This window comes from Ursus maritimus, unplaced genomic scaffold (genome assembly GCF_017311325.1).
Source record: "Ursus maritimus isolate PB19 unplaced genomic scaffold, ASM1731132v1 scaffold_6, whole genome shotgun sequence".
NCBI lineage: Eukaryota > Metazoa > Chordata > Mammalia > Carnivora > Ursidae > Ursus > Ursus maritimus.
In genome coordinates, this window is record NW_024426774.1 from 76117334 (window position 1) to 76138436 (window position 21103).

General features: G+C 36.7%; 1 protein-coding gene across 2 annotated transcripts in view; it reads left to right on the forward strand.

Annotated features, from left to right (window-relative positions):
• EIF5B (eukaryotic translation initiation factor 5B) overlaps positions 1-21103 on the forward strand; it is an 86040-nt gene that overhangs the window by 57990 nt on the left and 6947 nt on the right. For both annotated transcript variants that reach the window (XM_040623573.1, XM_040623574.1), the window contains exons 11-17: positions 2036-2143; positions 2328-2438; positions 4811-4878; positions 5435-5576; positions 18421-18552; positions 19370-19552; positions 19681-19842. In XM_040623573.1, coding sequence (XP_040479507.1) covers positions 2036-2143; positions 2328-2438; positions 4811-4878; positions 5435-5576; positions 18421-18552; positions 19370-19552; positions 19681-19842 — 906 coding nt within the window. The remainder of the gene's footprint in view (positions 1-2035; positions 2144-2327; positions 2439-4810; positions 4879-5434; positions 5577-18420; positions 18553-19369; positions 19553-19680; positions 19843-21103) is intronic.

The following is a 21103-nucleotide window of genomic DNA, read 5'->3' on the forward strand; positions in this document are numbered from 1 at the left end:
GAAGTGTTCCTTCCCCCTCTTTTTTCTGCAAGAGTTTGTGAAAGATTGTTTTTCCTGTCTTAAGTGTTTCGCAAAATTTACTAACCAAGGTTTTGTCTTTCAAAGGTGTACCAATTTCTAATTCAGTTTCTTTACTCGTTATATTGTTATTTCTGTCCAATTTTCTTTTCATCTTGAGTCATTCTCAGTAATTTTTGTCTAACTGTTGTGTTTCATCTAAGTTGTGAGCATGAAGTTGCTTATGGTATCCTTTTAGAGTCCTTTAAGTTTCTGTAAGGTTAGTAGTGGCATCTCTTCTTTTGATTCTGATTTTGGTGATCTGTGTCTTTTTTTTTTTTTCCCTTGGTCAAACTAGTGAAAGGTTTTCTATTTGATCTCCTCACACTGGGTGCCTTAAACAATAGAGATTTATTTTCTGATAGTTCTTGAGGCTAAAAGTTCAAGATGAAAGGGTCAGCGGGGTTGTTTCCTGGGGAGAGCTCACTTCGTGGTTTGCAGATGGCTGCCTTCTCACTGAGTCTTCGTATGGCCTTTACTCTGTGCATGCCCAGAGAAAGATTTTTCTTATTTCTCCTCTTGTAAGGTCATCTGTCTGATTGAAGTAGGGCCCTACCCATTTAACTTTAATTACCTCCTTAAAGGCCCTATCTCCAAATACAATCACATTGGGAGTTAGAGATTCAGTGTATGAATTTGGGAGAGATTCAGTTAAGTCCATAACACATTTCATGGTTCCAAAACCTTGCCACTTATAATTTTCTAAAATCCGTACCAGACGTCCTGAGTAAGAGTCTCCATTGTGGATAGGGGTCTAAGTGATTCTATGCAACCAGATAGATTTCAGCCCTGGGATTGAGGAAATATTAAGAAATCTCCAGCTACAGATGATTAAGTCGTTACTAATTTTTGGTGTTACAGACAATACGGCAATGAGCAAACACTGTTGTACACATGCATTTCTCTATGCTTATGTCACTGCTTCAGGACAAATACTTACAGATAGAATTTGAGTTAAAGTCTGTACTGCATTGCCCTTCATAAAATTTTAATGCTACAGCAAGTGTGGGAGAAAAAGGCAATTTTCAACCATATCAAATCCTAACTAAGGTCGTGATGTTTGCGTTTGGGTATAAAGCTCTTGTGTACTACTCCTTGTTAGTAAATACTCACATCTGACTTGACATTCCAAAATGTTTTTTCATTCCATTTTCTATAGAAAGATCCAGTGTCTAGTGGTAGAAATGAAAGTAAAGAATTTTTACAAAAATGGTTTTTAGATGGAATTTTTACAAAAATGGTTTTGTAAATTACTTCAGAATTTTGATGAAAGTCTTCTCTCATTTGAATGCCAGCTTTACTGTACTTGAAAAGTTGGCATTTCAAAGAGCTGCTGGCATGTGTGTTTTTGTTTGGTTCTTAGAAAGCTGAAGTGTCTAGGTAAATGCTACAAGAGAAATGCATTTTGATGCAAGGACGTGGTTCTCATGCCTAATGAGTGGTATTAAGGTAGGAAATGTCATTGGACGTCTTAGGCTGGAGATTAAATAAACCGTCTCTCAACTGAAAGGTTTTATAGTGTTTGTACACTGGATAAAGTTTAAAAATAAATTGCTTTAAAATATGCTATAGTTTTGAAGTTCTAATGAGATTGTTTGAATGCAGGAGTATATCTCCTTTTATATAAACCCCACATAAGCTAGAGGATGTACTGTATGTGTACTGGATGGAATACAAGATCACTTGTATTCTATTAAATAAGCAATGTACAAAAGTGTTCAGAAAGTTGAAGCCAAAACTTCACACACTTTTTACTGATATTTAACAGGGTTGTCCTGAAATTTATTTTAACAGGTTTCTCTTTGTCCGAGGGTACCGTTACGTAAAGGTTTGTTGTAAAATGCACTTCCATGTAGTTAACAAAGAACTTGGATGAAGATTGTGGCATTCTCTTGCTAAGGCAACGTAATTTGAAGAACAATAGTGATAGGGTTTGAAATAATAATTTTGTGATTTTTTTTTTTTTTTTTATTCCTAGAAACGGCGACTCGAACATAGTAAAAATGTAAATACAGAAAAGCTAAGAGCTCCTGTTATTTGTGTACTTGGACATGTGGACACAGGGAAGACAAAAATTCTAGATAAAGTAAGAAAATATTGTTAGCATTGATTAAACTTTTTAAGTAAGTGAATGATACCTTATAAAAAGCTAATAGAAACCATAGCACAGATAATCAGTTCTGTTACATTAAATAGGTTGCTACTTTCTTATTGCTTTTGCTTCTTTTTATATTTTGAAATACAAATCTGAATCTGCTGTCTCATCCTAGCTTCGTCACACACATGTACAAGATGGTGAAGCAGGTGGCATTACGCAACAGATTGGGGCCACCAATGTTCCCTTGGAAGCTATTAACGAACAGACTAAGATGATTAAAAATGTAAGTACACTGTAGTTGGTGTGTTTTAATCTCTGACAAAAATTAAGGTATAAATTATTTCAGATACAGAAAAGAGTAGTATAAAGATCAACATGCTCACTATTCGTAATCAACACTTGTGCCACTTAGTTCTATTTTACTTCAGATTTTTTTTTTTAAAGAAAATATTAGATGTTATAGGATCCCTCATTTTTCATTTCCTTTCCTCTTGCTCCTGAAGGCAATTACTATTTTGAAGTTAGAGTATATCGTTCCCCTGCGTGTTTTAACACTTTTACTGTAGAATTCCATGTTGAAAAACTGTTTCCTCCTCCAGCCTCTTTTTCTTCTATCATGTTGATGGTGTTTTCTTTATCACCCTAATATTTTCTACTTTGGAGATATTCAGTTTATTCAAAATAAATAAAATCACATAAGATTAAGGTAAAGTTTAATGAATCATTATAAAGCAAACACTTTTGTGTCACCTATATTAGGAGATAGAACCTTGGCCCTTACCTCAGGAGACCTGTATTAGGTCCCTTTGCAATCGAGACACTCTTCTACTCAGGAGGAACTTTTAAAATAATCTTTACCTTTTAACGTGTTAGAGGTTGCAAAATGTTGTTATTCCAAGCCCATTGTCCATGTTTATAAAGAGTGCTTTGGTTTTGTTTTACCTTAAATGCACGGATTTAAACATATTTACTGTGTTTTAGTTCATTTATTCTGGTGGTAAGATAGTCTCATTTTCGCCCAGTAATTGACTCCTGAGTCTTTTTAATTCAGGTTTAGTAGTCTTTGGTTGCGTCTTTGTGGTCTGATGTAGCAGGATGTTTTAGGCTCATCTTATACATACTCTGCTCCAGTCTTGGAACTGAGCCTTGTAAAAATTCCCTAGTTCTGTTAACACAGAGCAGGTAAAAAAGGTAAATTTGGAACTAAGAAGTAACAAAACTGATACGTGACACACAGAGCATAAATTATTATATGCTAGTATCTCCCTTTATTCTTTATTTGGTCTTAGTTCTGTATATAGAAAGGGTCTGTGAGTTTGTCTCCAGTTTGTGGGGGGGGTTTTTTGGGTTGAGATTGTGTTTTATGAAGCTTGTTTTCTGGTTTCTAAGGAAGGAATAAGAGGAATAATAATCTTTGAGTTTTTGAATATTGCCTACCTACTTTGTGGCCTTCACCCTAGAAAGTTAGTTGGCTACATATAAAATCCTTGATTCACATTTTCTTTCCTTAAATATCTTAAAAGTTACTCTCCTTTCTTCCCACATAAAATATTGCCTTTCAAGTTTGATCATAAGCTGTTTTTCATCCTTTCATAAGTAATGTGGCCCTTCTGCATCTTGGGGTTGATTTTTCTGGGTCAGTTTTCCAGTTATGTGGAAATTTTCCAGTTCCATTTCAGTATGTAATTTAAAATCTTTATTTTAGGACAGTTTTCTTGAATTACAGTTTTTCAAATTCATAATTTAAAATTTATCTTGAAGTTGTAATTTATCTGGTATTTCTGTGTGTTAGTCATTGGGGATTTTATAATAGCTCATTTCACCAGTTGCCAGAACTTGAAACTTTTATATGACAATTATAATTGTTTGTATTCCAGACACTGAAGTGGAAATAATTTTGGTGCTCAGTGGATGTTGATTTAAGATCACCAGAATGCAAATATGTTTTACCTTTGAATCATTTTGACCTAGATCAGGAGATAAGATTTTGAAAAATCACTTGAAGATTGACAAAAAGTATAAACAAGTAAAAAAAAATCGTGTGTGTGTGAGAGAGAGAGATTTGTTGGCCAGTGCCACTATTTAGGGTAGAAGAGAATGTCCATATCAGGCATGTTGTAATTTTTTCCCATTCATTGAAGAACTTTTGTCCAGAAAGTCAAGTGTTTATGATGTTATTTAAATAAAGCAGTCTTTCTTTAATATTTTAGGTTGGTGTAGTAAATTTGCTTTAAAACATACTTTGGGATATTTTTCAAGGTTTAGAATAGAATTGCTTTACAGTTGGACCAGATACATTTTTCAAGTAGTCAGAGCCTCTTCTTGCAAGTTACCTTTTTATAGATAATCACTCTCAGACGACTGCTGTCATTTGTTACTTACTGGTAATCTGCTCAAAATTAGAGTACACCGTGGTTTTATGACTTTAACAAAGAGGATGTTTTCTCATTTCATTTTTTCCCCTGCAAACTCCTTTTGATTAATGAAAATATTGGCTTATGTGCTTTGCTGGTTGATCCCCTGACTGTTGTAAAACCAGTGGTGAAAAGGAAGTGGTGATATTCTGTAGTTTTCATGGCCCAATACTTGTTTTTATAAAGAAACTTTCATTGTGTTGGCTTCCTTAAGCTCTCTACTTTTCCCCACCTTTTCTAGTTCGATAGAGAGAACGTAAGAATTCCAGGAATGCTCATTATTGATACTCCGGGGCATGAGTCTTTCAGGTAAGAGCAACTTGCGTTATTTGGCATCAAACAAACTGCTAGAAAACATTAAATCTAAAAGTGCATTGAGTGAGAAAGTCTGATTAGTCAACATTGGGGTAGTATTTTAAGATCTATAGTCCCTGTAACTACCAGTCATCATCTGTGCCTTACTGAATAAGTAAGTAGTAATTTATTTGGATACTTGTTTTTTATAGAGATCTTTTCTACTTTGAAAGACCAAGTCCTAATACGTACTTGGTCTTTTTCCTCTCAAACGCACGATAGGTGGAATTTATCCTGTTGCCTGTTGGCTGTATTCCTTAGTGCAAAAACTTGGCCAATACAGTTCGCAGAAATGCTGGAGTAATTTCTGGAACTAACTTACTCCAGCTGATGTTAGTTCACTTTGTCAGATAAGCATTTGGCAAGTTAAGGGCTAATGGCACTTAAAATTCTAAGGCATGTGCTTCATTTTGTTTTTTTCATTTAGGTTTTACGAAGAAACATTTGTTTCTTTAAGTAAAAGAGTAATTTCAAGATTTCTATTTATGCATCTTTTTCCTCTTTTCAACAGTAATCTGAGAAACAGAGGAAGCTCTCTTTGTGATATTGCCATTTTAGTTGTTGATATTATGCATGGGTTGGAGCCCCAGACAATTGAGTCTATTAACCTTCTGAAATCTAAAAAATGTCCCTTCATTGTTGCACTCAATAAGGTAAGCTCCTCTGAAGAATTAATGTGAATACATGTTTCTTAAATTTTTGTGATTAAACAAATGTGTCCTAGTATAACTTTCATATAACAGTATGTACTTATGCTAAATGTATTTTGATAAATATATACACACATGTAACCATCACCGTCAGAATATAGACCATCTCCATATTCCCGAATGCTCACTCAAGTTCTTTTAAAGTAAGCCTACTCCCTTTTTCAACCCAAACACTGATCTGTCACTATAGTTTTGTGTGTTTTATAATTTCATATTAATGGAATTATACAGTGTTTAATCTTTTGAGTCTGGCATTTTCCACTACTCTTGTTATTTTATGTTTATCCATGTTTTGCATATACCGTTGGTTATTCCTTTTCATTGATGAGTGGTATTTCATTATCTGATTAATACCACACTTCGTCCATTTACACACTGAGGAATATTTGGATTAATTCCACTTGAAGTTATTAACAAAGCAGCTGTCAACATCTCACACATCTTTGGGTTGAAATTTCTTTTGATTTACTTTGAATAAATATTTAAGAAGAAAACTGCTGGGTCAAGTTGTATGTATGTGTTCCACTTAATGAGAAAATGACATTTTCCCAAAGAGTTTGTACCGTTTTATATTTTAAGATTTCAGTTCTTTTTTTCTTTCTTTTTTTTTTTTTTTAAAGATTTTATTTATTTATTTGACAGAGATAGAGACAGCCAGCGAGAGAGGGAACACAAGCAGGGGGAGTGGGAGAGGAAGAAGCAGGCTCATAGCGGAGGAGCCTAATGTGGGGCTCGATCCCATAACGCCGGGATCACGCCCTGAGCTGAAGGCAAACGCTTAACGACTGCGCCACCCAGGCACCCCTAAGATTTCACTTCTGCACATTCTTGCCGACATTTGTTCTACTTACTAAACAAATGTTGCAAGTAAGTGTGCAGTACTAGATTATTGTTTAATTTGCATTTCTATGATGACTAGTGGCATCAAAAATCTTTTCATATATTTACTTGCCATGTATCTCTTTAAGTAACTATTTTTAAATTTTTGCTCATCTTTTATTGGTCTTACTGTTGAATTTTAAGAGTTCTTTATTGTTGATTGAAGTCTTTTATCAGTTATGTTTATTGCTTGTATGTTCTTGTAGTCAAGGACTTGGTTGTTCATTTTCTTGATGTATTTTGAAGAGCAGAAATTTCTAATTTTGGTGAAGTCCAATGTATGAGAAATTTTTTTTTATAACTTGTGTTTCTTATGTTCTCTGTAAGTAATTTTTAACCACCCCAAGGTTCTGAAAATTTTTTTTCAGTGTTTCTAGATATTTAACATTTAGATAGGTGGTATTTTTAGTTAATTTTTATGCATAGTATAAGTTAAGGATCAAGGTTCACTTTTGGGGCGCCTGGGTGGCTCAGTCATTAAGCGTCTGCCTTAGGCTCAGGGTGTGATCCCAGAGTCCTGGGATCGAGCCCCGTATTGGGCTCCCTGCTCCACTGAGAGCCTGCTTCTTCCTCTCCCACTCCCCCTGCTTGTGTTCCCTCTCTCACTGGCTCGCTCTCTGTCAAATAAATAAAAATAAAAAATCTTTATATATATAAAAAAAAAAAAGTTCACTTTTTTCCACATGAAAATCCGGTTCAAAACCTTTTTGTTGAAAAGATTGTACTTAATTTATTGATTTCTTTTTTATAATGCTATACAGTTGACACAATGTTACATTAGTTTCAGGTGTACCACATAGTGATTGAACTGTATACATTATGCTGTGCTCACGGATGTAGCTATCATCTGTCGCTATACAGTGCTATTACAGTATGCTGTACCTTTTATTCTTGTGATTTATACATTCTATAACTGGAATCCTACATGTCCTCCTCCCCTTCACCCATTTCATCCATGACCCCCCACCCACTTCCCTGCCTCTGGTAACCACCACTTTGTTCTGTTTATGGGTCTGTTTCTACTTGTTTGCTTGTTTTTGCTTTATTTTGTTTTTTTCTTTTTAGATTCCACATATTAGTGAAATCATATGGTATTTGTCTTTCTCTATCATGCTTATTTCACTCAGTGTAATATCCTCTGGGTCTGTCCATGTTGTAAATAACAGGATCTCATTCATTTTTATGACCGAGTAATACTCCGGGATGTATGTGTATGTGTATATGTATGTATGTGTAAACTCCACGTCTTTATCCATTTAACTATCAGTGATCACTTACGTTGCTTTCATAGCTTGGCTATTGTAAATAAATGATGCAATAAACATAGGTGTGCGTCTGTCTCTTTGAATTAGTGTTTTTGCTTTTTTTAGGTAATTACCCAGTAGTGGGATTACTGGATCATAATGGTATTTCTATTTGTGGTTTTTTGAGGAATCACCATACTGTTTTCCACATTGATTGGTTGCACCAATTTACGTTTACGTGAGGATTCCCTTTGCTACATCTCCTCAGCAACATTTGTTATTTATTGTCTTTTTGATACTAGCCACTCTGACCCTGTCATAAGGTGGTGATGTTTCATTGTGGTTTTGTTTCCCTGATGATTAGTGATGTTGAGCATCTTTTCGTGTGTTTGTTGGCCATCTGTATGTCTTTGGAAAAATGTCTATTTAGGTTCTCTGCCCGTTGTTTTATTTGGGTTATTTGTGTTTTGGCATGTTGCATTGTGTATGTTCTTTATATATGTTTGATATTAACTCTTTATTGGATGTGTCCTTGCAAATATCTTCTCTCATTCAGTAGGTTGCGTTTTTGTTTTGTTGATGGTTTCCCTCACTTTACAAAAGGTTTTTATTTTGGTGTAGTCCTAATAATTTATTTTTATTTTTGTTCAGCTTGCCTTAGGAGACATCTATAGAATGATTGATATTGCTATAGCCAATGTCAGAGAAATTACTGCCTATGTTCTCTTCTAGTTTTATGGTTTCAGGTCTTACATTTATGTCTTTAATGCATTTTGAGTTTATTTTGTGTATGGTGTTAGAAAGTGGTTTGGTTTTATTCTTTTTTATTTTTTTAAAGATTTTATTTATTAATTTGACAGAGAGAAACAGCCAGCGAGAGAGGGAACACAAGCAGGGGGAGTGGGAGAGGAAGAAGCAGGCTTCCAGCGGAGGAGCCTGATGTGGGGCTCGATCCCAGAATGCTGGGATCACGCCCTGAGCTGAAGGCAGACGCTTAACGACTGCGCCACCCAGGCGCCCCTGGTTTTATTCTTTTACGTGTAGCTGTCCATGTTTCCCAGCACCATTTATTGAAGAGATTGTCTTTTCCCCATTGTATATTCCTTTCACCTTTGTAATAGATTGACCCTTTAAGCATTGGTTTATTTCTGGGCTCTCTGTTCTGTTCCATTGAACTGTGTCTATTTTTGTGCCAGTACCACTCTGTTTTTATTACTATAGTTTTGTACTATAGCTTGAAATCTGGGATTGTGATAACTCCAGCTTCGTTCTTTTTCTCAAGAATTCTTTAGCTATTTGGGGTCTTTTCTGATTCTATACAAATTTTAGGATTATTTGCTGTAGTTTTGTGAAAATTGCTATTGGTATTTTGGTAGGGATTGCATTGAATCTGTAAATTGCTTTGGGTAGAATGGACATCTTAACAGTATATCTTTCCATTTGTTTGTGTCATCTGCCATTTATCAGTGTTTTAGAGTTTTCAGAGTACAGGTTTTTTTTACCATTTGGATTAAATTTGTTCCTAGGGATTTTATTCTTTCTGGTACAACTGTAAAACGGGATGGTTTTCTTAACTTGCCTTTCTCCTACTTCATTATTAGTGTATAGAAATGTAAGAGATTTTTGTATGTTAGTTTTGTATCCTCCAACTTCACTGAATGCATGCATTCTAATAATTTTTTGGTAGTCTTTTAGGAGTTTCTATATACATTATTCTGTCATGCACTGACAGTGATGGTTTTACCTCTCTCTTACCATTTTGGATGCCTTTTATTTCTTGTCTGATTACTACTGTTGGGACTTCCTATGTTATATTGAATAAAAGTGACAAGATTTGACATTCTTGCCCTGTTCAGTCTTAGAGGAAAAGCTCTCAGTTTTTCACCATTGAGTATGGTGTTAGCTGTGGGTTTGTCATACATGGCCTTTATTATGTGAGGTACGTTCCCTCTAAACCCACTTTGTTGAGTTTGTATCCATGAACGGATATTGGTTTTTGTCAGATGCATGTTCTGAATCTATTGAGATGATCTTAGGACTTCGTCCTTCATTTTGTTAATGTGGTGTATCTCCTTGATTGATTGTGAGTATTGAACCAACTTTGCATCCCTGGAATAAATCCCACTTGGTTGTGGGGACTGATAGTTTTCAGTGTATTGGTGAATTTGGTTTGCTAATGTTTTGTTGAGGATTTTTGCATCTGTGTTCATCAGAGACAGTGGCCTGCAGCTTTTTTTATAGTGTCTTTGTCTTGTTTTGGAATTGGGCTAATAACTTGCATTGTCGAATGTATTTGGAAATTTTCCTTCCTCTTCTGTTTTTTGGAATAGTTGGAGAGGAATAGATATGAACTTTTCTTTAAGTGTTGGGTAGAATTCACCTGTGAAGCCATTTGGCTTCAAAAGTCCTAGACTTTTGTTTGTTGGGACTGTTTTGATTATTGGTTCAATTGTGTTACTGGTAATTAATTGGTCTGTTTGGCTTTTCTGTTTCCTCCTGATTTTGTTTTGGAAGGTTGTATGTTTCTAATGATTTATTTATTCATTTCTTTTAAGTTGTCAAAGTTGTTGGCATATATGTATTTTAAATTTCATTTATTTGAGAGAGTGAGAGCGAGCAAAAGACAGAGCGTACAAATGGGGAGGGACTGAGCAGGGAGCCTGAGGTGGGATCGTGACCTGAGATGCTTAACTGACTGAGCCATGCCCCTGCAATACAATTTTTTTGTAACAGACTCCTAGTCCTTTGTTATTTCTGTGGTATTGGTTACTTCTGTGGTTTCAGTTACTTCTGTTTCTGATTTTGTCCTCCTTTTTTTCTCAATGAGTCTGGCTAAAGGTTTATTAATTTTGTTTCTTTGCAAAGAATGAGCTCTTGGTTTCATTGATCTTCTTTATTGTTTTTATAGTCTCATTTATTTCTGCTCTAATGTTTGTCATTTCTTTCTTTCTACTAACTTTGGGGTTTTGTTGTTGTTGTTTTTCCCCAGTTCCTTTACGTGTAAGGTTAGATTGTTTGAGATTGTTCTTTCTTGAGATAGGCCTGTGTTGCTGTGAATTTTCCTCTTATTACTGCTTTCGCTGTATCACAAAGATTTTGGACTGTTGTGTTTTCATTTTCATTTGAGTTCTTCATTGACCTCATGGTTTTTCACTACCATGTTGTTCAGCCTTCACACGTTTTTTTTTTTCCAGTTTTTCTCTTGTAATTGATTTATATTTTTATTACTGTTTTGGTTGGGAAGGATTGATATGATTTCAATCTTAAGTTTATTGCAACTTGTTTCATGGCCTGACGTGATCTTCCCTGAAAAGTGTTCATGTGCACTTGAAAAGCATGTATTCCTTTGTTGCTGCACAGGATATACTTGACGTGTCCGTTAAGTCCGTTTGGTTGGATGTGTCATTTGATTACACTCTTCCTTTATTTCGTACCTGGACAATCTATCCAGAGAGGTAAAGGGGGTATTAAAGCCACCTATTGTTCTTGTATTACTTGCAGTTTCTCCCTTTATGTTTGTTAATAATTGCTTATGTCTTTAGGTGCTCCAGCTTTAGGTACTAAATACAGTTGTGGATCTTCTTGTCGGATTGATTTCTTTATTATTATGTAGTGCCTTTCTTTGTCTCTTGTAATCGTCTTTGTTTTAAAATCTCTTTTGTCTGATACAAGCATTGCTGCGTGGCTTTTTTCTTTCCACTTTTGTTCCCATCGAATAGCTTTTTCTGTCCCTTCTGTTTCATTGTGTGTGTGTTTAGGGCTGAAGTGAGTTTCTTGTAGGCAGCATATAAATGGGTTCTATTTTCTTAACCATTCTGTCACCCTTTGTTTTTTGAATGGTGCACTCAGACCATTAAAATTTAAAGTAATTATTAATAGGTATGTACTTATTTCCATTTTGTCAATTCCCTTCTGGTTGTTTTTGTAGTTCTCTTTTCCTTTCTTCTCTTGCTCTCTTTTTTGTGATTAACGGTTTTCTTTAGTGTCATCATTGGATTTCTTTTGTGTGTCTCTTACCACGAGGTTCATTTGTAACATCCAGAGTATATAGCAGTGTATATTAATTTGGTGGTCACTCACCTTTGAACATAGTCTAAAAAAACGTCATTTTTATTTACCTCCTCCACGCTTTAAATATATGTTATTATGTTTTGCATCTTTTTATTTTGTGAGTCCTTTTCCTTTCATAATTTTGTTCTTTTATGGCCTTTTTCACTTACAGCAGTCTCTGATATTTCTTGTAAGGCCGGTGTAAGTGGTGAAGAACTCTTTTAACTTTTGTTTGGGAAACTCTTGCTCTGTCCTTCAATTCTGAATAATCTTGCTGGGTATAGTGTATATGGTTGTAGTATTTTCCCACTCCTTTGTGGCTTGCACGTTTCTGCTGAAAAATCAGCTGATAGTAGCCTTATAAGGTTTCCTTTGCATATAACTAGTTGCTGCTTTTGCTGCTTTTAAAATTCCGTCTTTATCTTTCATCTTTGGTATTTTAACTATGTCTCATGATACGGACCTCCTTGGGTTCATCTTGTTTGGAGCTTTCTGGGCTTTCCGAACCTGGACATCTGTTTCCTTCCCAAGCTAAGGAAGTTTTCAGCTATTACTTCCTGAAATAAGTTTTCTGCCCCTTTCTCTCTGTTTTCTCCTTATGGGACCTTTATAAAGAGAATGTTTCTTTGCTTGATGTTATCTAAGAGTTCCCTTAATCTATCCTCATTTTTTAATTCTTTTTTTTTTCTGTTCAGCTTTGGTGCTTTCCATTTCCCTGTTTTCTAGATCACTGATCCCTTCTTATGCACCCTTAAATCTGTTGAGTACCTCTCATATATTTTTCCTTTCAGTTATTGTATTCTTCAGCTCTGGTTGGTTCTTTCTTATGTTTTCTATGTGTTTCTTGAAGTTCTCCCTGAGTTCATTTGTGGTTCTCTCCAGTGCAGTGAGCATCTTCCTTACTGTTACTTTGAACTTTTTATCAGGCATATTGCTTGCCTCCATTGCATTTAATTCTTTATGTGAGGTTTTGTCTTGGTCTTTTGTTTGGAGTATATTCTTCTGTCATTTCATTTTGATTTCTTCCTCTATTTATATGAATTAGGTGGAACAGCTGTTTCTCCTTAACGAGAGGGAGTGATGTTGTTTATGGGTTCCTGTGTAGAATGTGCTTGGTGAGTTTGGGTGGCTGGCTGGAGCTGTGCTGTTTGTGGGTGTGGGTCTTGGCACACTCCATGCTGGGGCCACCCTCGTATGATAATCAGAACTGAAATAGGTTCAAGCTGGGTGTTTCTGGGGGCTGTCTTTGCAGAGGGCACCCTAGCATCACAGAGCTGAAGTGGGGGTAAGCCAGGGGACTTAAGGGGTCTCCTTGCAGGGAGCACTCCGATGGGACAGCTGAAACTGAATGGGCACAGGCTGGGGCGGTCCTATACTGAAGGCACGCTGGGAGTACAGCTGAACCTGAAGTAGATGCAAGCTAGGGGTCCTGAGGCTCTCCATGTGGGGGCGCCCTGGTGGGGGTGAAGCCAACGTGGGTGTGGGCAGGGGTATCCTGGCAAGGCAGCTGGAACCAAGGTGGGTGCAGGCTGGGGGTGCCTGGGGCACTGTGCAGCAAGTTGTCTGGAGCCGTAGTGGGGTGGGCCTGGAATGTTCTAGGGTGCTTTGTGTTTGTGTCACCTTGACGAGACAGCTGGACCTGTAGTGAGGGCTGGCAGGCACGTCCTGTTAGGCATCACACTGGAGCCACCCTGATGGGATGGCTTGGGCTGGTGTGGGCTAGGGACTCAGGGCTCACTGAGGTGGTAGGCCAGCCAGAGTGCCTGGACCTTGCCCCTGTTTGTGCTCAGAGAGGAGGGGAATGTGAACTGAGGTACAAGCTCCTCTTGACAGTACCTGGAGAGAGTTTCAGCAGTTCATCTGCTGTTAGGCAGGGTTCTAGAACTGGTTTCTTTACGTTCTAGTTGTCCTTTCAAACCGCAGCTTTTTTTCTGTGCCCCAGGGCGGACTAATCTGCTCGCAGTCCGTCAGCACTGTCCGTGTGGACAGCAGTTTGCCGTGCTGGGAAAGGGGTTTCTCTTTGTTTGTGTCTTCCTCTCTTGCCATTCTCTGTGCGGTCTTTGTTGTGCAGAGCTGTTTAGTCAGCTCTTAGTTCCTCTTCCAGACCAGTGCTCTGAACAGCTGTAGAGCCGGTGTGTCCGCGGAGGGGGTGAGTTAGCTCAGTGTCTTCCTGTATCTTGCCATCTTGAACCAGGAGTTCTCCGTTGAATTACTTTTGAGTCTTTGTTGAAAATTAATTAAGCCATATATATATGTATGTCCCTTTTTGGTGTCTATCTTTTCTTCCATTGACCTGTATATCTATCCTTAGGCCTCTACTACCCTTTCTTGATTATTATAGTTTTATAGTAATGTCTTGAAAGCAGGTGGTGGTCATTTCTTTAACTTTTTGTTTCTCAAAACTGTTTTGGTTATTTTAGGGTCCTTGAATTTTCATATAAAGTTTAGAATCTGCCTCTTTAGTTTTTACAAAAAGCCTTCTGGAATTTTTATTGTAATTGTATTTAATCTGTAGATAAATTCTGTAAGAGTTGACATTTTACCAAAATTGAGTCTTCTGATAAGTGAACATGATATCTCTACGTTTACTTAGTTCTTTATTTTCTCTTAGTGATATTTTGTAGTTTCACTGTCCATGTGTTAGACATATTTTTCTAAATTTATCCATAGTACTTCATGGTTTGGGTGCTATTGTAAACATTTTAAAAATTCAGATTTCTAATTTTAATTTCATAAAGACATATAGTTGATTTTTATGTATTCATTTTTAATCTTGTGATCTCATTAAATTAACTTAGTAGGCCTAGTAGCTTATGTTGTAGATCATGTGGGATTTTCCATCTACATGATTATACTGTCTTCACACAGCTGTTTTACTTTCACGAGTGTGCTCTGTAAATTTTCTTCTTCCTTGCTATACTGACTAGATGTTCTAGAACAATGTTGAATAAAAGTAAGGACAGACGCCTTGCTTTCTGCCCCATCTTAGGGGAAGTAGTTGGTCTTTCACCGTCACATATGATGGCGGTCATAGGTTGCTTAAAGCATTATTTGTGGTTGTTTGTTTTTTAAGTCAGGAGTTGTTGATTTCTATCAGACGGCTGTTCCACATCTCTTGAAATACTTATGTGGCTTTTCCTCTTTATTCTGTAAGATGAACTAATGTTGATATTTTGAGGGGACTTTACTTTTCATTAAGACTTTATTTTTTTTCTTTTTTAGAGCCATTTAAGATTTACAGCAATACTGAAGGGAAGGTACAGAGATTTCCCACATACCCCTGTCTCCCCCATGCAGTCTCCGCCATTATCAGCACCTTCCCTCTCACACCAGAGTGGTGTATTTGTTATAACTGATGAACTTACGTTGACTTACCGTCACCCAAAGTCCATGGCTTACTTCTTGGTGTTGTACATTCTGTGGATTTGGACAAACGTTTGGACGTGTATCCATCATTTTGGTCGTAGAGTATTTTCACTGCCTTGAAAATATTTTTGCTGTGCTCGTTTGTTCCCCCACCTCTCAATTCCTAGCAAAAAAGTCCCTGATCTTTTTACTGTCTACATAGTTTGGCTTTTCCAGAGTGTCATATAGTTGGAATTATACAGTATTCTATAGTAAGCTTTATCAGATCACCTTCTTTCACTTAAAAATAGGAATTAAAGTTTCCTCCATCTGTTTTCATGGCTTCATGGCTCATTTTTTACTCGTAGCTCAGTATTCATTTTGTTTAATAACTCCATTGTCTGGATGCACTACGGTTTATTCATTCATCCATTGGAAGGCATCTTGGTTGCTTGCAAGTTTGGCAGTTACGAGTGAAGCTTCTTTCAACCTCCACGTGCAGGTTTGTGTGTGGAGATATGTCTTTTTCTCCTCTGGGTGAATACCAAGGAGTGTGATGGTGGATTGTATGGTAACAGTGTTTAGTTTTGGAAGAAACGGCCAAACTCTTCTCAAGTGGTTGTAAGTTTGCACCAGCAGTGAATGAGAATTCTTGTTGCTCTGCATCTTGACCAGCATTTGGTATTGTGTTCTGGATTTTGGCCATTCTAATAGGTATGAGGTAGTATTTCGTTGTTTTAATGTGTGTATTCTTAAGATGTTCTCTAAGATATGGAACATCTTTTCACGTGCAAATTATTTGCCGTTTCTGAGGTGTCAAATTCATTGGGCCATTTTTAATTCGGCCAATTTTTGAATTTTAGGAGTTCTTAATATGTTTTGGATACAAGTTCATCATCAGATGTCTTTTGCACAAGTTTTCTCCCAGTCTGGCTTCTTATTTCACTCTCTAGACTCACTCTGTATTTCATAGAAGTTTTTAATTTTAATGAAGTTCAGCTTATTAGATTCTTTCTTTCATAGATCTTGCCTTGATGTGGTATCTGAACAGTCCTCACCACAGCCAAGGTCATCACATTTTCTCCTGTTTTCTTCTAGGAGTTTTAGAGTTTAGTATGTTACATTTAGGTCTGTGATTATTCCGAGTTAATTTTTGCAACATGGTGGGCCTGTATTGTGTCTGGATTCAGCTTTTTTGCATGTGGATGTTCAGTTGTTTCAGCACTATTTGTTGATTACTGTTGAATTTTTAAATGTTAACCAACCTTGCATTACAAGAATAAACCCTACTTGGTCATGATGTATTTTATCTCTTTCATATATTGCCAGATTCGATTTGGTAAGTTTTTGTCGATGATTTTTGTGTCTGTGTTCATGAGCGATTTTGCTATATAGTTTTCCTTTCCTATAACATCTTTTGTCTAGTTTTGGTATCAGAGTAATGTTGCCTTGTAAGATTAATTAATAAGTATATCCTCCTTTATTTTCTGAAAGAGTTTGTATAGAAATGATATTTCTTTATGTGTTTGGTAGAATTCACCAGGAAGCCACATCTGCTTAGAATCTCTTCTTTTAAACAGGTACACGTTATTTCAGTTTTTTATTTTTCTTTAATTACTATAGAAATTTGTGTTTCAGAGAACTGGCTTTTTTATTGATATTCTCTACTGTTTGTTTTATAGCTCATTGATTTCCAGTGTTAATTTCATTTCCTTCTTTCTGCTTTGGTTTTCATGTCTACTTTTTCTAACTTAAGATGGAATTTTAGATTGTTGATTTCAGATATTTTTTCTTGTCTCATAGAAGTATTTAAGGGTATGTTTAGCACACTGTTAAAAGCCCTGCTTGGGGCACCTAGGTGGTTCAGCTGGTTGAGTGTCTGACTTGATTTTGGCTCATGCTGTGCTCTCAGGGTTGTTGGATTGAGGCCCAAGTCTGGCTGTGTGCTCAGCGCAGAGTCTGCTTGTCCCTTTCCCTCTGCTCCTCCCCCCACTTGTGCTCGATCGCTCTCTCTAGAATAAATAAAATCTTAAAAAACAACACTGCTTAGGTACGTTGTGCTTTTTTTTATTATCATTTAGATCAAATTATTTTCTGAATATTTTTACTTGATATAAAATTCTAGGTTTAAAAAATATTTTTTTCCTTTATTGTCATTGCTTTATGGCTTTTTTCTCTAGTTGTCCTTGGTTTCCCTGTTGTAATGTGTCTTCCTTTTTCTTTGATTGCTTTTAATAAAGAACTTTTAAGGGTTCATCATTGAGATTATGTAATAGTTGATGTTTATCCTACTTTGGCTTGATTTTCTTCGATCTTTGAATTCATATATTCATCAATTAAAAAAAATTTTTGGTTATTAAGATACTTTTCATAAGTGACTAAGGTTTTCTTTCATGCTTTTTTTGTATGCTTCCATTGGGATAGTTTTTATTGCAACATCTTCAAGGCTTCCAGTCTTTTCTTTTGTAATATATAATTTACTGTTAAGCTTATCTAGTGAATTTTTATTTCATAGTCTTTGTTTTTTTAGTTCTACAAGTTTCATGTTTTTCCTTGGAAGTCACATATATTCATAATAACTATTTTAAGGACCTCATATACTAATTATAACATCTTTGTCATGTCTGGGTCTGTTTCTACTAATTTTTCTCCTTTGTAGCATTCAGATTCGGGCAACCTCTTTATATTGTAGCCCTAGACTAAGGAAACAGATTTTGCTTGTTTGTTTTTACTACTAAATAGTTTTTCCTCTCTATACCCATTTATCCCACTTTTGAAAAGAGAAGGAAAATACATGATTTACTCAACAGAGTAAATCTAATTTGAGCAATAAATTAAAATGGGCTGTTCTCTGAGACACGATGTAATTTTTTTTATTTTCTATTTTTTTGGTGTACAATTTTCCTGGTGATGATACTTGCTGTAATTCTTATTTCTGATGACTAAACAAAACCATTTTGGAGTTCCAACAAAATACACTAATAGTCCTAAGATAATTCTAAGATACCATCTTTTGCAAACAAATGCCAGCCTTTCCTGAACCGGTTTGGAGGCTGATGGGCTGCGTGTTACTTCAGAAGTTTCTGATTTAAGAGGGGGCGCAGTTAAGCGGGTTATACAGGCTTTTTGGTATAATAAAATATTTGAGTAATTCACACTCTCCTAAATGTATATCATATGCATTAGGAACTTTTAGGAGCTTTAACCTAAATTAAATTCCTGAGTGTTGTGAATGTTATAAGGATGTTTCTTATGAAAGTTTTGTCCAGATCGATAGGTTGTATGATTGGAAAAAGAGCCCTGACTCCGACGTAGCTGCCACTTTAAAGAAGCAGAAAAAGAACACGAAAGATGAATTTGAGGAGCGCGCAAAGGCTATCATTGTGGAATTTGCACAGCAGGTAAGAAAGCTTTCCCTTCTCAATGACGAGTCTCTGTCATAGAATATTTCTTCCTTTTGTTCTGTTGTCCTTATAATGAAGCCAGCAGTTTCACTAATGCTGGTTCTGTTCCCTTATTGATGGCAAGTAGTGTGCTCCATTCTTTCCCCTTATCCCTTTTTTCTTTTTAAATTAGCTAATATTTCAAAGATCTGTCTTTGTAGTCTGAATGTTTAAATTTAAAAAATAAAGTTGACTTGGAGGCGCACCTGGGTGGCTCAGTCGGTTAGTGTCTAACTCTTGATTTCGGCTCAGGTTATGATCTCAGGGTCGTGAGATGGAGCCTTGTGTCAGGCTCTGTGCTCAGTGGGGAGTCTGCTTGGGGTTCTCTCTCCCTCTGCCCCCCCACCCCTAAAATAAACGAATCTAAAAAAAAAAAAGTTGGAAAGAAACCACTTTTCTGTGATACAGCTAATACCTACAGAATATGTATGATCTCTTGAGTGTTTTTGAGGAGTTTTGAGGATAAGCCATTTGCTTATCTGTCATGTAATCAGTCATGCTGTCATGCATACTTCTTTCCACAGCTTGGCCTTTTGGAATGATTTTTTTTTTTTTTAACAGATTTTATTTATTTATTCAACAGAGATAGAGACAGCCAGCGAGAGAGGGAACAGAAGCAGGGGAGTGGGAGAGGAAGAAGCAGGCTCATAGCGGAGGAGCCTGATGTGGGGCTCGATCCCATAACGCCGGGATCACGCCCTGAGCCGAAGGCAGACGCTTAACTGCTGTGCCACCCAGGCGCCCCATGGAATGATTTTGCTTTTTATGTCTCTAGGGTTTAAATGCAGCTTTGTTTTATGAGAATAAGGATCCCCGTACTTTTGTGTCCTTGGTACCTACCTCTGCGCATACTGGTGATGGCATGGGAAGCCTGATCTACCTTCTTGTCGAGTTAACTCAAACGATGTTGAGCAAGAGACTTGCACACTGTGAGGAGCTAAGAGCACAGGTTATGGAGGTAATTAAGTTGATTTTCCTTTTTGCCTTTAACAGTTGAGTTCTTGGGTGTGGATGTCTTCTGCTGTTAGATTCAGTCAACATAGTGTAGCGTCTCTCTGACTCCCTTTATATACTAATGTCTCTCAGGTTAAGGCTCTCCCAGGAATGGGCACCACTATAGATGTGATACTGATCAATGGGCGTTTGAAGGAAGGAGATACAATTATTGTTCCTGGAGTAGAAGGGCCCATTGTAACTCAGATTCGAGGCCTCCTATTACCTCCTCCAATGAAGGAATTACGGGTGAAGGTAAGCCTAGGTGGTAAGTGTTGACACATGGGACACGTATGTACAGTGTGTATGAGTTCTGTTGAGGTCACTTCTTCACTCCGAGAGCTGCTTGGCTTAATATGCGTTCGCTCCTCATCCCCTGTTAGATGTCTTCATGCAGAAGGGATCATCTGTCAGAATGGAGATGCGTGCGGATTCTTATTTATCATCGAGGGTGTCCATGAGAACTGAAGTATATTGTTTTGGTTCTACACTGCTAACTAGTTTTTTATTAACATTTTTGATTATGAAATAAAACAAATACAGAAAACTACACAAAACATGGAGGAAAAGTTCAACAAATTTTTAGGAAGCAAACTGTTGAAACCCCAGAAGCCTGTATGTCTCTCATGGATGTTAGCCACCCCCACACCTTCCTAAAAGTTAACCGTGCTTCCATTTTTATGATAGTAACTAATATCCTTTTTAAAAAAATAGTTATAATACCTGAGTGTATGCCCCTAAAAAATATATATGGACTTCATATAAATGGAGTCATTCTCATTTCCATTGATTGTATCTGGCTTCTTTTAAATTAAAAAGAAAAAAAGAAAAAGCTCGAGATTTACCCATGCTGTTGCATATACCTGTAGTGCATTTTTCTTGTGTGATATTCTATGGCAGGAATATATCATGGTTTATTTATCTGTTCTCTTGTTGATGGCAAGCATAGGGTATCTCCAGCTTTTAAATTTTTGGTATTAGCAACAGTGCTGTTGCTTTGAACAATTTTGTATTATCTCTTGGTGCAGTTGTGCAAGTTTCTGCAGGTATGTGCCTAGGAGTGACTTGCCGAGTCCTCACTTATGCTCAGCTCCAGTTTTACTGAATAAGGCCACACTGTTGTTCACAGTGAGTCCAACAAGTTACACTTGCACCTGCAGTATATTTAGAAATATTTTATTTATGAAATATTTATGAAATAATGAAGTATTTTCATTATTTCACGTCTTTTAGCTCTTTGATGCTGTCAGATTTTTAAATTTTCCCATGTGGTAGCTCATTGTTGTTTCATTTGGTACTTGCCTGATAGAAATATGGTTGGCCATTCTTTTGTATGTTGATTAGCCACTGAAGTTCACTCCTTTGTGAACTGTCCCTGTGTCCAGCACTCTGTCTGGATTAGTCATGGGAGTGGTCTGTCCAGTCAGGAGATGGGTCTGTTAGTGGCTCATACCCATCGCAGCATCTTCTACTCTGTGACTTGCCTGTTTACTTTTTCTTTGGTATCTTAAGAAAC